This window comes from Protopterus annectens, chromosome 1.part1 (genome assembly GCF_019279795.1).
Source record: "Protopterus annectens isolate FY-2018-M chromosome 1.part1, PAN1.0, whole genome shotgun sequence".
NCBI lineage: Eukaryota > Metazoa > Chordata > Ceratodontiformes > Protopteridae > Protopterus > Protopterus annectens.
The window spans coordinates 1,119,052,684-1,119,067,318 of NC_056726.1; the positions used below are offsets into that span (position 1 = coordinate 1,119,052,684).

The window sequence follows — 14,635 nt, forward strand, 5'->3', positions numbered from 1 at the left end:
TTAAAAAATATATCCCTTCTAGTACTAATGCACTCTATAGGCATACCACTATCTGTGCCAACTTCAGGAATCTGGTGTTTTTTTTGTTACCAAGAGTAATGAAGAAGAAGAAGGGATTAAATCCCTGGATTTGAATATAGACAGTTGGCTGATTATGTTAACCGCAAGTTAGACACCTTATAAAGCTGTTAAACATTTCTGTGTGACTTTTTTATGTGGCATCATAACTTGTTTTAAAGTTTTTAAAGAGTATTACAATTTCTTAGGGTGGCTCTGGTGGTGCAATGGTAAACGTTGCTGCCTCACACCAAGATGTCACTGGTTCAAATCTTGGCTGGGGTGCCTTTGTGCAGAATCTGCTTGTCTTCTCTCTGGTTGCCTGGGTTTCCTAAAAGTGTTCCTGTTTACTCCCAAAGACATGCTATAGGTGGAGTGGACAGTCTGAATTGTCCCTAGGTGTGTGTGTGTGTGTGTGTGTGTGTGTGTGTGTGTGTGTGTGTGTGTGTGCGTGTGTGTGTGTGTGCTTTCTCCAGAAGGTTGAGTGCTGGGCTGCCAACTCAAGACAATAAAACTTCACTGCCAATTGTTCTGCAGACTGTTGTTCCACTGTAGAAACCTCTAACCATGAAAAGCCAAAAGAAGAAAGAGTGTTACCATTTGGAAGTTTAATGTCTGCAATTATTTTGGGTTTCTAATTCACTCATAGGAATGGACCCAATTTCCAAGTCAAGACATGATTAAGGTTCATGAAATTAGTATTGTTTCAATCCTTGATGTTAGCCAAAAGTGATCTTTGCAGCACCCACAATGTGCCCAGATTTGACTCTTTCTGAAATTCATACGATGTTACTTGTATTGGCAGTTGATTTAAACAATTCTTTTTTATGAGTCATATTTCTCCTACTACTACAGGAACCACATTGCCCTCATTTCTGCCTTCAAATCCTTTTATTTTATGACTTTTTTGTCTCTCCATACATAGCACACCGTAATCACTGGGTGTAGCGATTTCAGAGATCGATGATGATGGCACGATTCTGTGGTTTATGTTGTATAAAAGCTAATATAACAGTAGAACATAAAACATTGTTGACCTCCATGTCATCAGTGTGGTGCACAGCAATGTTGTATTTTGACTTATTTTGAACAGCAGACAACACTCATTGTACTTTATTTCCTTATATGTGAATCACCACTTGGAGGAAATTGTATTATGTGTTACAATGTTCTGTGATTTGTACTGCTAATTCAGGAAACTGGTATCTGTTGGCATACTAAAAAAATGATAATCCAAACATATCTAAATCTTACCATGTGACAACCAATGAACATGGCTAATTTACTGGAGAACAATGAAAGCTAGTGGTTCTACAGTGCGGTATTTTGAACTTCATGTATTATCATTCACTGATTAAATTAAAATGACATTAAGAGAGACAGATGTTTCATACCTGCACAAGTGACACCAGCATCTTCAGAGTGAATGCAGTTGTGCTGCAAAAGTGGAATGGCTGAACACTCTGAAAGATGAGATTCATTACCTCTGCACTGGACATCATCCAAAGCAATAGGTCCTGAGCCCATCCCAAAATATGCATTCCCTACGGCAGAAATAGCTTGTCCACAACCAACTTCTCTGCAGACCACCCTGGCATCATTTATATCCCACAAGTCATCACACACAGTACCCCACTGTGAGTTGTAATAAATTTCAACTCGACCAGAACAGCGATTAGTTCCATTGACAAGACGTAATGGTAAGGGAATGCTTCCTGTTGGCATAGAAAAAATAAAAGAAAAATGTTAATGGACATGATATCATTTATCATGATGCTGTAATGTCATTTTTCCACTTTTGGGGATATAAAATAGTATACTGAACTTCTATAATGCAGTAAAAACAAAATAACCAAATGGCGCAACAAAACTATGAGAAACTTTCTAAGGGCATCTGCATGAATCTAAAATAATTAAAAACACTTTTTGACAGTGGAATATGTAACTAGCTTTGCTTGGTAGCCTTTCATTTTCTTGTCAGTTATTTCCTTCTGAAATCTGCTTGCCTTTATGAAGAGAAAATTTGAGCTGTCATTGTTTGGCCTACATTCACTGGCACTTAACACACCACTTTACCCAGGTCTATATCACCTACAATTATTTTCTGATTACTTTAAATAATTTGTTTTTTATGATAGCAAACAAAATTAACATTTAAGCAGCAAGCCAGAGTAAACTTCAGGCAGATGTATAAATTAGTCTCCCTTAATGTTATTCTCATTTCTTAAAACTCTTACAATTGAGTTATAAAACATATCCTTTCTAGCACTAAAGCACTTTATACGCTACTACTACCTGTGCTAACTTCAGAAATCTGGTGTTTTTTCTTACCAAGTGTAATGGAAGAAGAAGAAGGGATTAAAGCCCTCAATTAGAATACAGACAATTGGCTGATTAGGTTGACTGCAACTTAGACAACTTAAGAGGGTATTAAACATTTCTGTGTGACTTTTTATGTGGCATCATAACTTGTTTTAAAGTTTTTAAAGACTGTTATCATTTGATATGGTGGCCTTGATGGTACAAAGGTTAGTGCTGCTGCCTCACAACAAGAGGTTACTGGTTTGATTCTTGGCTGGGGTGCCTTCTGTGCACAATCTGCTTGTCTTCTCTTTGGTTGTGTGAGTTTCCTAAAGTTGTTCTGGTTTACTCCCATATCCCAAAGACATTCTGTATGTTGAGTGGACAGTCGACATTGGCCCTCGGTGTGTGTGTTTGTGTGTGTGTTTGCTTTCTATGGAAGGTTGGTTGCTGGGCTGCCAACTCAACACCATAAAACTTCACGGATAAATGTTCTCCAGAATGTTGTTCCATTGTAGTGACCTCTTACCGGGAAAAGACGAAAGAAAAATAAAAAAGATTGTTATCATTGGAAGGTCTGATGTCTGCAATGATTTTGGGTTTCTAACTCACTGATGGGAACAGAGCCAATTTCAAAGTCAAGATATGATTAAGGATCATGAAATTAGTATTAGTATACAGCCAAAAGTGCTCTTTGCACCAGCCACAATGTGCGCGGATTTGACTCTTTCTGAAATTTATTCGCTATTACATGTATAGGCAGTTCATTTAAATAATGCTGTAAATTCTTTTTAATGAGACCTGTTTATCATATTACTACTACTACTGGAACCACATTGCCCTAATTTCTTCCTTCAAATCCTTTTAATTTCTGGTGTTTGTGTCTCTCCATACATAACACACCGTAATCACTGGGTATAGCAATTTCAGAGATCGATGATGATGGCAGGATTCTGTAGCTGATGTTGTGTAAAAACTAATGTAACAATACAACATAACAAAACTTGTTATGCACCTCCATCTCATTAGTGTGGTGTACAACAATGTTGTCTTTTTCCTTATTTTAAACAGAAGAAAACACTCATACTACTGTATTTGCTTATATGTGAATCACCACTTCGGGAAAGTTTCATAATGTGTGACAATGTTCTGTGACTTGTACTGTTAATTCATAAAACTGGTATCTGTTGGCATACTAAAAAAATGATAATCCAAACATATCTAAATACTACCATTTGACTACCAATGAACATGGCTAATTTACTGGAGAACAAGGAAAACAAGTGGTTCTACAGTGCAGTATTTTGAACTTCATTTATTGTCATTTACTGATTAAACTAAAATAACATTAAGACAGACAGATGTTTCATACCTGCACAAGTGACACCAGCATCTTCAGAGTGTTGGCAGTTGTGCTGCAGAAGTGGACTGGCTGAACACTCATAAAGATGAGATTCATTCCCTCTGCACTGGACGTCATCCAAAGTAATAGGACCTGAGCCCATCCCAAAATATGCATTCCCTACAGCAGAAACAGCCTGCCCACAACCAACTTCTCTGCAGACCACTCTGGCATCATTTATATCCCATAAGTCATCACACACAGTACCCCACTGTGAGTTGTAATAAATCTCAACTCGACCAGAACAGCGATTGGTTCCATTCACAAGACGTAATGGTAAGGGAATGCTACCTGTTGCCAAAGAAAAAATAAAAGAAAAATGTTAATGGACATGATATCATTTATCTGGATGTCATAATATCTCAAAACTACAAATTAATAAAAACAAAAATGGAAACATTGTCTGTGTCTACATTCCCCCAGGGAGGATCAGAGAAGCCTTAGCAGACTTCTTATATTGATTATCCAATAACTACCCCCAAAAAACAATTGGTCTTGAGGATTTCAACATTGACTGCAACACTTGCTCTTGTGAAATCCCCATAACCCACATAAAGCTCTACGGATTTATTCAAATCATAACCTCCCCCACCAGGACAGGGAAACCCAATAACAAGGAAATTACCCTAGACTGTATACTCATCAATACCCATCTCCAATCCTATAAATCAGGCACTTTGCATGATGACCTAAATGACCACTGTCTCACCTATGTAATCCAGCTCAAAGTAGACTGCTCCTACCAACCCACCTATAGAACATTAAGGAACAACACAAATTTATTCTCACCAAGTTTCAAAATGAATTTAAGGCAAACAACTGGTCAGCATTAAAATGTCTCCACCTAGATGAAGCAATAACATAATTTAACACCAAATTCCTTGCTATTCTTAACTCCTATGCTCCTAGCCGCTCTAGTAGAACCAAAGTTAATATTGCACCATGGCTTTCTAAAGATACCAAATACAATATTTCACTCAGAAACAAAGCATGGGCCATCTACCAAAAAACAAAAGCCCCACTTGATCAACTAAGATTCAGACAGCTAAGGAATGACACCAAAAAATCCATAACTTTAGACAAAAATTACTACTACTACCATCTACTGCAAAAACACCAAAACAAACCTCAAAAATTCTGGGCACGAATAAATAAACTACTGCAGCCAGGCCAAACTGCCACTGCACCCCCTCAGCTTCCCAAAAAAAATCCCCACTAGACATTGCTAATACCTTCAACAGCTTCATCACAGAGACTATCCAGTCTCTAGCCAGCCAACTCTCTCCAAATGGCTCTAATTCTAATGCAGCCACACCCAGTACCCAAACATACTTTACCTTCCAACCTGTTCCTACTCAACTCTTCATACCCTACTTAAGAAACTAAGACCCACCACCCTGGCTGCCAACCTCCTCCCAGCAACTATCTGCAAAAGGATGCTGACACCATAGCATACCCCATCTCAATCTTGATCAACAGAGCGTTATCTGAAGCTACTGTAGCCACTATAGGGAAAATCTCCTATATCGTACCTCTCCATAAAGGAGGCAGTTCCACTGAAGTGTCAAACTTTAGACCTATAGCTATTCTGTCGCCTCTACCAAAAATTATGGGGAAATGTGTACACATACAGCTCATGCAGTACCTCTCACAGAACAAGCTGTTGTCCAACTTTCAGCATGGCTTTAAGCCACATCACAGTAGTACTACTGCCCTCCTCTCTTTCTTTAACATCATTAAACACAACCATAATAATAGCAAACTATCCTCAGCACTCTTTCTAGACCTATCCAAGGCTTTTCACATGGTTGATCACAAAATGCTTATAAATACATTGAAGGCCTACTCCTTAAACTACCATGCACTCCAATGGTTTCAATCCTATCTTCCGGTCAGGTAACAGGCAGTCCTATGGCAGGACAAGCTATCATCTTGCCTACCCATCACATTAGGAGTCCCCCAGGGCTCGATACTAGGAACCCTTATTTTCTCCATCTTTATCAACAACCTTCATTCAATCATCCCAGATGCTACCTGCATTCAATATGCGGATCACTCCACCTTGATTTGTTCTGACACCTCAACAGCTACTTTATTCACATTAACCCAAAATACCTTCAGTACAGTGAAGAAATGGCTCTCCAATCAACACCTAATCCTAACCCCCAACAAAACTAACCTGCTCCTCTTCTCCCCCACATGCAGGACCCTCTGCCATCCTTCAACATAACTGCTAACAATGGCACTATCATCTCCCCAGAAGCCAAAACTAAACTACTGCGTGTCATAGCTGATAACAAGCAGAAGTTTGATGTGCATATGAGTCAAACTATCAAAACCATTAATAAAAAACTTGGCTTTCTTTACAGAATCAAACCTGTCCTTACCCCACTTGCTAGAACTTCAATTGCCTGTTCCCATCTACTATCAACTCTTCTCTACTCCTCACCTCTATTCTCCAAGTTAAACAAAACAGATCTTAAATAACTGTCATTCTGCTATAACCACATTGTCAGATTTGATACTGGCACAGCGTACCGGACACACCACTGTCACAACCTAAATCGCCTAGGATGGCTTGAACTGCCTAGGCTACTGCAGTTCAAACAGCTAATAGTGGCACATAAAGTTCTTTACCAACCAGAAAATACACCTGCACTAAAAGATATTATCAGCCGCTACACCAGCACTCAGCCACTGTAATCATCCACTAGACTCCTGTTCAAACATACAAATCCAACTACTCAGCTAGGGACTCTCTGTTTGCCAACTCTGTTGGAAAAACATGGAACAGACTCCTAGCTGACTTGACCCTAGAAACCTCACTAACTCGATTCAAAAACAAACTCAAGAAATATTTAAAAACTCATTGGTTATGTCCTTACACTAACCCTGACTAATGACCTCTCTATTACTTAAGTACCTTACCTTCAACTACTTCTAAATTTTTTCTACCACACCATTTCTGAAGGGTTAATTGTATAACAGCTGCTCAATGTGTCTTAAACCTGAATGTAATGTTATGTATATAACTTTGAAAATAATGTTATGTTTTGTAAAGTGTTTTATAATAAGTTAGTACTATATGTGCTAAATGCTGGTATTGCTTATGACTGTAATCTGCTTGAAACTAGCATTTACTAAATATTCAATGTGTATTATTATCTTGGAGCTTTTCTATACAGGCCTCCCCTGAAAATGGACATATATCTAGTTGGACTATCCCAGTCAACAAATGTAAAATAAAATAATTAAAAGAAATAATATTATTTTTCCACTTTTAGGGATATAAAATAGTATACTGTACTTCTATAATGCAGTAGCAACAAAATAACAAAATGGCACAACAGAACTAAGAGAATTGTTTCTTAGGACATCTGTATGAAACTAGAATAATTATAAACATTGTCTGACAGTAGAATATGTAAATAGCTTTTGTAGCCTTTCTTGTTCTTGTCAATATTTCCTACTTAAATCTGATTGCCTTTACTAACAAAATGTATAAATTAACATTCCTTTACCATACACACACTGGGACTTAACACGCCACTTTACCCATCACCAGCAATTATTTTGTGATTACTTATAATAATTTGATTCAAATGATAGCAAACAAAAGTAAAACTTAAGCAACAAGCCAGATCAATATTCAGACAAACGAATAAATTATTGCTTCCCTTAAAGTAATGCTCATGTCTTCAAACTCTTACACTTGGATTAAAAGATATATCCCTTCTAGTTCTAATGTACTCTATAGGCATACCAGTATCTGTGCTGACTTCAGGAATCTGGTGTTTTTTGTTACCGAGAGTAATGAGGAAGAAGAAGAAGGGATTAAACCCCTGGATTAGAATATAGACAGTTGGCTGATTATGTTAACCGCAAGTTACACACCTGAAAAAGCTGTTAAACATTTCTGTGTGACTTTTTATGTGGCATCATAACTTGTTTTAAAGTTTTTAAAGACTGTTATCATTTCATGGGGTGGCTCTGGTGGTGCAATGGTTAACGTTGCTGCCTCACACCAAGATGTTACTGGTCCAAATCTTGGCTGGGGTGCCTTTGTGCAGAATCTGCTTGTCTTCTCTTTGGTTGCCTTGGTTTCCTAAAGGTGCTCCTGTTTACTCCCAAAGACATGCTGTAGGTGGAGTGGACAGTCTGAATTGGCCCTGTGTGTGTGTGTGTGTGTGTGTGTGTGTGTGTGTGTGTGTGTGTGTGTGTGTGTGTGTGTGTGTGTGTGTGTGTGTGTGTGTGTGTGTGTGTGCCCTTTCTCCAGAAGACACAATAAAACTTCACTGCCAATTGTTCTGCAGACTGTTGTTCCACTGTAGCATCCTCTAACCATGAAAAGCCAAAAGAAGAAAGAGTGTTACCATTTGGAAGTTTAATGTCTCCAATTATTTTGGGTTTCTAATTCACTCAAAGGAATGGACCCAATTTCCAAGTCAAGACATGATTAAGGTTCATGAAATTAGTATTGTTTCAATCCTTGATGTTAGCCAAAATTGCTCTTTGCAGCACCCACAATGTGCCCAGATTTGACTCTTTCTGAAATTCATACAATGTTACATGTATTGGCAGTTGATTTAAACAATTCTTTTTTATGAGACATATTTCTCCTACTACTACAGGAACCACATTGCCCTCATTTCTGCCTTCAAATCTTTTTATTTTATGACTTTTTTGTCTCTCCATACATAGCACACCATAATCACTGGGTGTAGCGATTTCAGAGATTGATGATGATGGCAGGATTCTGTGGTTTATGTTGTATAAAAGCTAATATAACAGTAGAACATAAAACTTGTTGTTGACTTCCATGTCATCAGTGTGGTGCACAACAATGTTGTATTTTGACTTATTTTGAACAGCAGACAACACTCATTGTACTTTATTTCCTTATATGTGAATCACCACTTGGAGGAAATTGTATTATGTGTTACAATGTTCTGTGATTTGTACTGCTAATTCAGAAAACTAGTATCTGTTGGCATACTAAAAAAATGATAATCCAAACATATCTAAATCTTACCATGTGACTACCAATGAACATGGCTAATTTACTGGAGAACAAGGAAAGCTAGTGGTTCTACAGTGCAGTATTTTGAACTTCATTTATTATCATTCACTGATTAGATTAAAATAACATTAAGACAGATAGATGTTTCACACCTGTACAAGTGACACCAGCATCTTCAGAGTGAATGCAATTGTGCTGCAGAAGTGGACTGGCTGAACACTCTGAAAGATGAGATTCATTGCCTCTGCACTGGACATCATCCAAAGTAATAGGACCTGAGCCCATCCCAAAATATGCATTCCCTACAGCAGAAATAGCTTGTCCACAGCCAACTTCTCTGCAGACCACCCTGGCATCATTTATATCCCATAAGTCATCACACACAGTACCCCACTGTGAGTTGTAATAAATCTCAACTCGACCAGAACAGCGATTGGTTCCATTCACAAGACGTAATGGTAAGTGAATGCTTCCTGTTGGCATAGAAAAAATAAAAGAAAAATGTTAATGGACATGGTATCATTTATCATGATGCTGTAATGTCATTTTTCCACTTTTGGGGATTTAAAATAGTATACTGAACTTCTATAAAGCAGTAACAACAAAATAACCAAATGGCACAAAAAACTACGAGAAACGTTCTAATGGCATCTGCATGAATCTAAAATAATCAAAACACTTTTTGACAGTGGAATATGTAACTAGCTTTGCTTGGTAGCCTTTCATGTTCTTGTCCCTTATTTCCTTCCAAAATCTGCTTGCCTTTATGAACAGAGAATTTGAGTTGACATTGCTTTGGCCTACATTCACTACGACTTAACACACCACTTTACCCAGGTCTATACCACCTATAATTATGTTGTCATTACTTGTAATAATTTGTTTCTTATGATAGCAAACAAAATTAAAACTTAAGCAGCAAGCCAGATCAAAATTCAGACAGATGAATAAATTACTGCCTCCCTTAGTGTTATCCTCATTTCTTCAAACTCTTACAATTGAGTTATAAAACATATCCTTTCTAGCACTAATGCACTTTATAGGTATACTACTACTTGTGCTAACTTCAGAAATCTGGTGTTTTTTCTTACCAAGTGTAATGGAAGAAAAAGAAGGGATTAAAGCTCTCGATTAGAATATAGACAATTGGCTCATTAGGTTGACTGCAACTTAGACAACTTAAGAAGCTGTTAAGCATTTCTGTGTGACTTTTTAGGTGGCATCATAACTTGTTTTAAAGTTTTTAAAGACTGTTATCATTTGGTAGGGTGGCATAGATGGTACAATCGTTAGCTTTGCTGCCTCACAACAAGAGGTTACTGGTTTGATTCTTGGCTGGGATGCCTGCTGTGCACACTCTGCTTGTCTTCTTTTTGGTTGCATGGCTTTTCTAAAAATGCTCTGGTTTACTCCCACATCCCAAAGACATGTTGTAGGTGGAGTGGACACTCAACATTGGCCCAAGGTGTGTGTGTGTGTGTGTGTGTGTGTGTGTGTGTGTGTGTGTGTGTGTGTGTGTGTGTGTGTGTGTGTGTGTTTGCTTTCTATGGAAGGTTGGGTGCAGGGCTGCCAACTCAACACCATAAAACTTCACTGCTAAATGTTCTCCAGAATGTTGTTCCACTGTAGCAACTTCTTACTGGGAAAAGACGAAAGAAAAAGCAGACATTTTGTTATCATTTGAAAGTCTGATGTCTGCAATTATTTTGGGTTTCTAATTCACTGATGGGAATGGACCCAATTTCTAAGTCAAGATATGATTAAGGTTCATGAAATTAGTATTGTTTCATACCTTGATGTTAGCCAAAAGTACTCTTTGCAGCACCCGCAATGAGCCCAGATTTGACTTTGAAATTCATACGATGTTACATGTATTGGCATTACATTTAAATAACGCTGTAAATTCTTTTTTATGAGACATGTTTCTCATACTACTATGGGAACCACATTGCCTTCATTTCTGCCTTCAAATTCTTTTATTTTATGACTTTTGTGTCTCTCCATACATAGCACACTGTAATTACTGGGTGTAGCGATTTCAGTGATCAATGATGACAGCAGGATTCTGTGTTTGACATTGTATAAAAGCTAATGCAACAATCGAACATAAAACTTGTTATGGACCTCCATGTCATCAGTGCGATGTAAAACAATGTTGTATTTTTCCTTATTTTGAATGGCAGACAACACTCATAGTACTATATTTCCTTAAATGTGAATCACCACTTGGGGAAAGTTTCATTATATGTTACAATGTTCTGTGATTTGTATTAATTTGTGATTTGAATTAACATCCCTTTCTTCATTGATATTCAGTGCTAAACTCTTAGCCTAGATGGTTTATCTGTATTTATAAGTGAGTCACATATCTTTGAATTTATTACTGTTCAATAATGGTGTTGTTTGGCTTCTGCTACATAGCTACAATCAACTGCATTACTAGCTGAGTTAAGTACAAACTTTCAGTGTTAAAGATTGCACTGCATTTCATTTTTCTGTCTATTTTATTGTTTCATTGATTATTGTGCCTGTGTCTCTCTGTAGTTATTTATTTTTCTATTTGTTTCATAGAATACTGTGGTCTCTATCTGTCTCTATCTGTCTCTGCATTTTGTTTCACGCCTGCCCTCCCTTTTTCTTTCCTGGTATTAATCTTGTTGGCTTTGGAATTGCCCACCCCTCCTGTAAACTCTTCTTCCTGGGTCTATCTCATTTGCTCACTGAAATGAGTACAGTGAGATCATATTTTGACTTCAAACATTCCTACTAGTCCCATCTGTTCAGCTCTGTCCCAGCTCTATTCCAGTCTAGTGTCACTAGCTCACTGTACCTGATACAGAGAAAACATTGTGACAAGCCACTTAGGTCATTCATTTTGAATTATCTTCTGTTTAGCCTTTCTCCCTTTCTACTTTCCAAGAAAAAAATCTAAGCTTGTTTCCTACCTTTCCTGTAACTAGTCTAGTCTAGATACAGATTTGCTGTAACCAGGACTGTGTGTAAGCTTCTTAGCCCCCAAAGCCTTTCTGTGTTGGAGGGAAGACTTCTTGCTTATCAGTGGGAGTGGTAAGCAACAGGTAGCCTGTCTACAACAAGAGTGGTTTCTGGCCCTGAAATTGTAGTTTATTGGCCGTTTGGGCAGTTTTTCCATCTCTTTCAACTTTCTGGTTTAAAAGCCAGCATTTGCGCTCGTTTCCCACCTTTCCTGTAACTAGTCTAGTCCAGATACAGATTTTCTGTATCCAGAACTGTTTGTAAGCTTCTGAGCCCCCAAAGCCTTTCTATGTTGGAAAGGAATTCTTGTAGCTTATCAGTGGGAGTGGTAAGCACTTGGTAGCCTGTCTACCACAAGAGTGGTTTCTAGCCCAGAAATTGTAGTTTATTGGATGTTTGGACAGTTTTTCCATCTCTTTCAACTTTTTTTATTTAAAACCCTGTTTTTGTGCTTGTTTCCCACCTTTCCTATAACTAGTCTAGTCCAGATACAGATTTGCTGTATCCAGGACTGTTTGTAAGGTTCTGAGCACCCCCAAGCCTTTCTGTGTTGGAGGGAAGCCTTCTAGCTTATCAGTGGAAGTGGTAAGCACTAGGTAGCTGATTTACCATAAGAGTGGTTTCTGACTCAGAAATTGTAGTTTATTGGCTGTTTGGAAGTTTCTCCATTTCTTTCAATGTTCTGGTTTAAAAGCCCACATTTGTGCTTGTTTCCCACCTTTCCTGTAACTTGTCTAGTCCAGATACAGATTTGCTGTATCCAGGATGGTTTGTAAGCTTCTGAGCCCCCCAAGCCTTTTTGTGTTGGAGGGAAGCCTTCTAGCTTATCCGTAAGAGTGGTAAACACTAGGTAGCCTATCTACCACAAGAGTGGTTTCTGGCCTAGAAATTGTAGTTTATTGGCCGTTTAGCAGTTTTTCCATCTCTTTCAACTTGCTGGTTTAAAAGCCCATTTTTTTGGGCTTGTTTCCAATCTTTCCTGTAACTAGTCTAGTCCATATACAGATTTGCTGTATCCAGGACTTCATGTAAGCTTCTAAGCCCCTCCAAGCCTTTCTGTGTTGGAGGGAAGCCATTTAGCTTATCAGTGGGAGTGGTAAGCACTAGGTAGCCTATCTATCACAAGAGTGTTTTCTGGCCCAGAAATTGTAGTTTATTGGCTGGTTGGGCAGTTTTTCCATCTCTTTCAACTTTCTGGTTTAAAACCCAGTGTTTGCACTTGTTTCCCAACTTTCCTTCAGCTATCTTAGTCCTGATACAGATTTACTGTATCTAGGATTGTCTGTAAGCTTCTGAGCCCCCCAAGCCTTTCTGTGTTGGAGGGAAGCCTTCTAGCTTATCAATGGGAGTGATAAGCACAACGTAGCCTATCTACCACAAGGTCCAGGTACAGAGTCTTAGTTTTAGCACTTGAATTTGCTTATTCATGCTCAGCACTTTTCAGAACTTGTTGTTAGCACTAAATAAACTACAAATTACTACAGCACTCAACCTTCCTCTTTACCTAGGGGAAAACAGTTTTTGTACTTACTTTCCTCACCTGCTCAGAGAAAAACAGCTCTTATACTCACTTTCCTCACTTGTCTAGAGGAAAGTATTTTTTGTATTCAGGCATGTCCAAGAGTCAGCTACCAGTGTTCTCTTCTGTCTACCTGATGAATCTGGGTATCTTGCGGCAATGTAGCAATTGCCTCATGTACAAAGACAACCCTCTCCTCCTACCACCTAACACCACAACCTGTGAGAGATGCACTAATCTAGCCAAACTGGAGGTAAAGCTCTCTCCAATCAAGACTGAACTTGACAGTCAGAAAGAGAAGGTAAACACTTGCACCACACCACACTCATCACATAGTCCCATTAAACCTACACCACCAAAATCCACATATAGAAACACATAAACATTCATGGAGGGTCTCAATAATAATCTGCTCAAGCAACGGAGACCTCCAAAGCAGAAATGCAAGCAACCTCCACCCCTCAACACAACCCAAATGACACATAGCCCACAGACTCAGTGTGCCACTCAACCACAGCCCATAAGGCAAAACAACATACCCAACACACTAGTCATAGGTGACTCTATAGTCAGGCATACTGTTGTCCCACTCACCAGGCTAAACAAGGAGAAGGCTACTGTCAGCTGCCTGCCAGGTGCCAGGATCCGCCACATAACCCACGCATTCAGGTCACTCCACAACAAGTACAAATATGACTTTGTCATTGTCCATGTTGGTGTGAATGACCTGAGATGTACCTCCCTGGACTATATGAAAAGAGACATGGAAGAGCTCTCCGATCTTGTAGCTCAGGAAGGTAAGACCCTAGCCCTGAGTAGCATCCTGACATCACCCAGAATGATACCGCAGTACAAGGACAAAATTATTGACTTAAACAATTGGCTAAGCTTCTGGTATAATTCTAAGGGGATCCAGTATCTGTCTGCCTGGGACAACATGGTCGACAGATCATGATGCTTTGCCAGAGATGGCCTGCACCTGTCACCCCTGGGATTCCAGATGCTGACTAAGGCTCTTGCTGCCTCTATGGTGCCTTTTTTAGGCAATGTTCAAATGAAAAATTCACCACCGTAACAGGAACAGGCAAGCAAAAACTGAGGGTAATGCTACTCAATCCTAGAAGTCTGAATCTCAAAATGCACTCCCTCTAGGCACTTCTTAAAATGGAGAACATCGATATTTGTGCAGTGACTGAGACCTGGTTCAAGGCTCCAGAGACCACTCTGGCATTTCCAGGCTATAACTCATACCACACTTTTTGGCCACCTAACCTGGACTGATACACCAAAGGTGGAGGTGTGTCCATATTCATTAAGGATATCCACACCTCCAGGCTAGTTG

General features: G+C 38.9%; 1 protein-coding gene across 1 annotated transcript in view; it reads right to left on the reverse strand.

Annotated features, from left to right (window-relative positions):
* The window catches only part of LOC122815615 (deleted in malignant brain tumors 1 protein-like), a 949,251-nt gene that overhangs the window by 115,619 nt on the left and 818,997 nt on the right, over nt 1–14,635 (reverse strand). Inside the window, 4 exon segments of the mRNA XM_044088272.1 lie at nt 1,452–1,772; nt 3,731–4,051; nt 5,471–5,479; nt 8,933–9,253. Of these exon segments, the coding sequence (XP_043944207.1) occupies nt 1,452–1,772; nt 3,731–4,051; nt 5,471–5,479; nt 8,933–9,253 (972 nt within the window).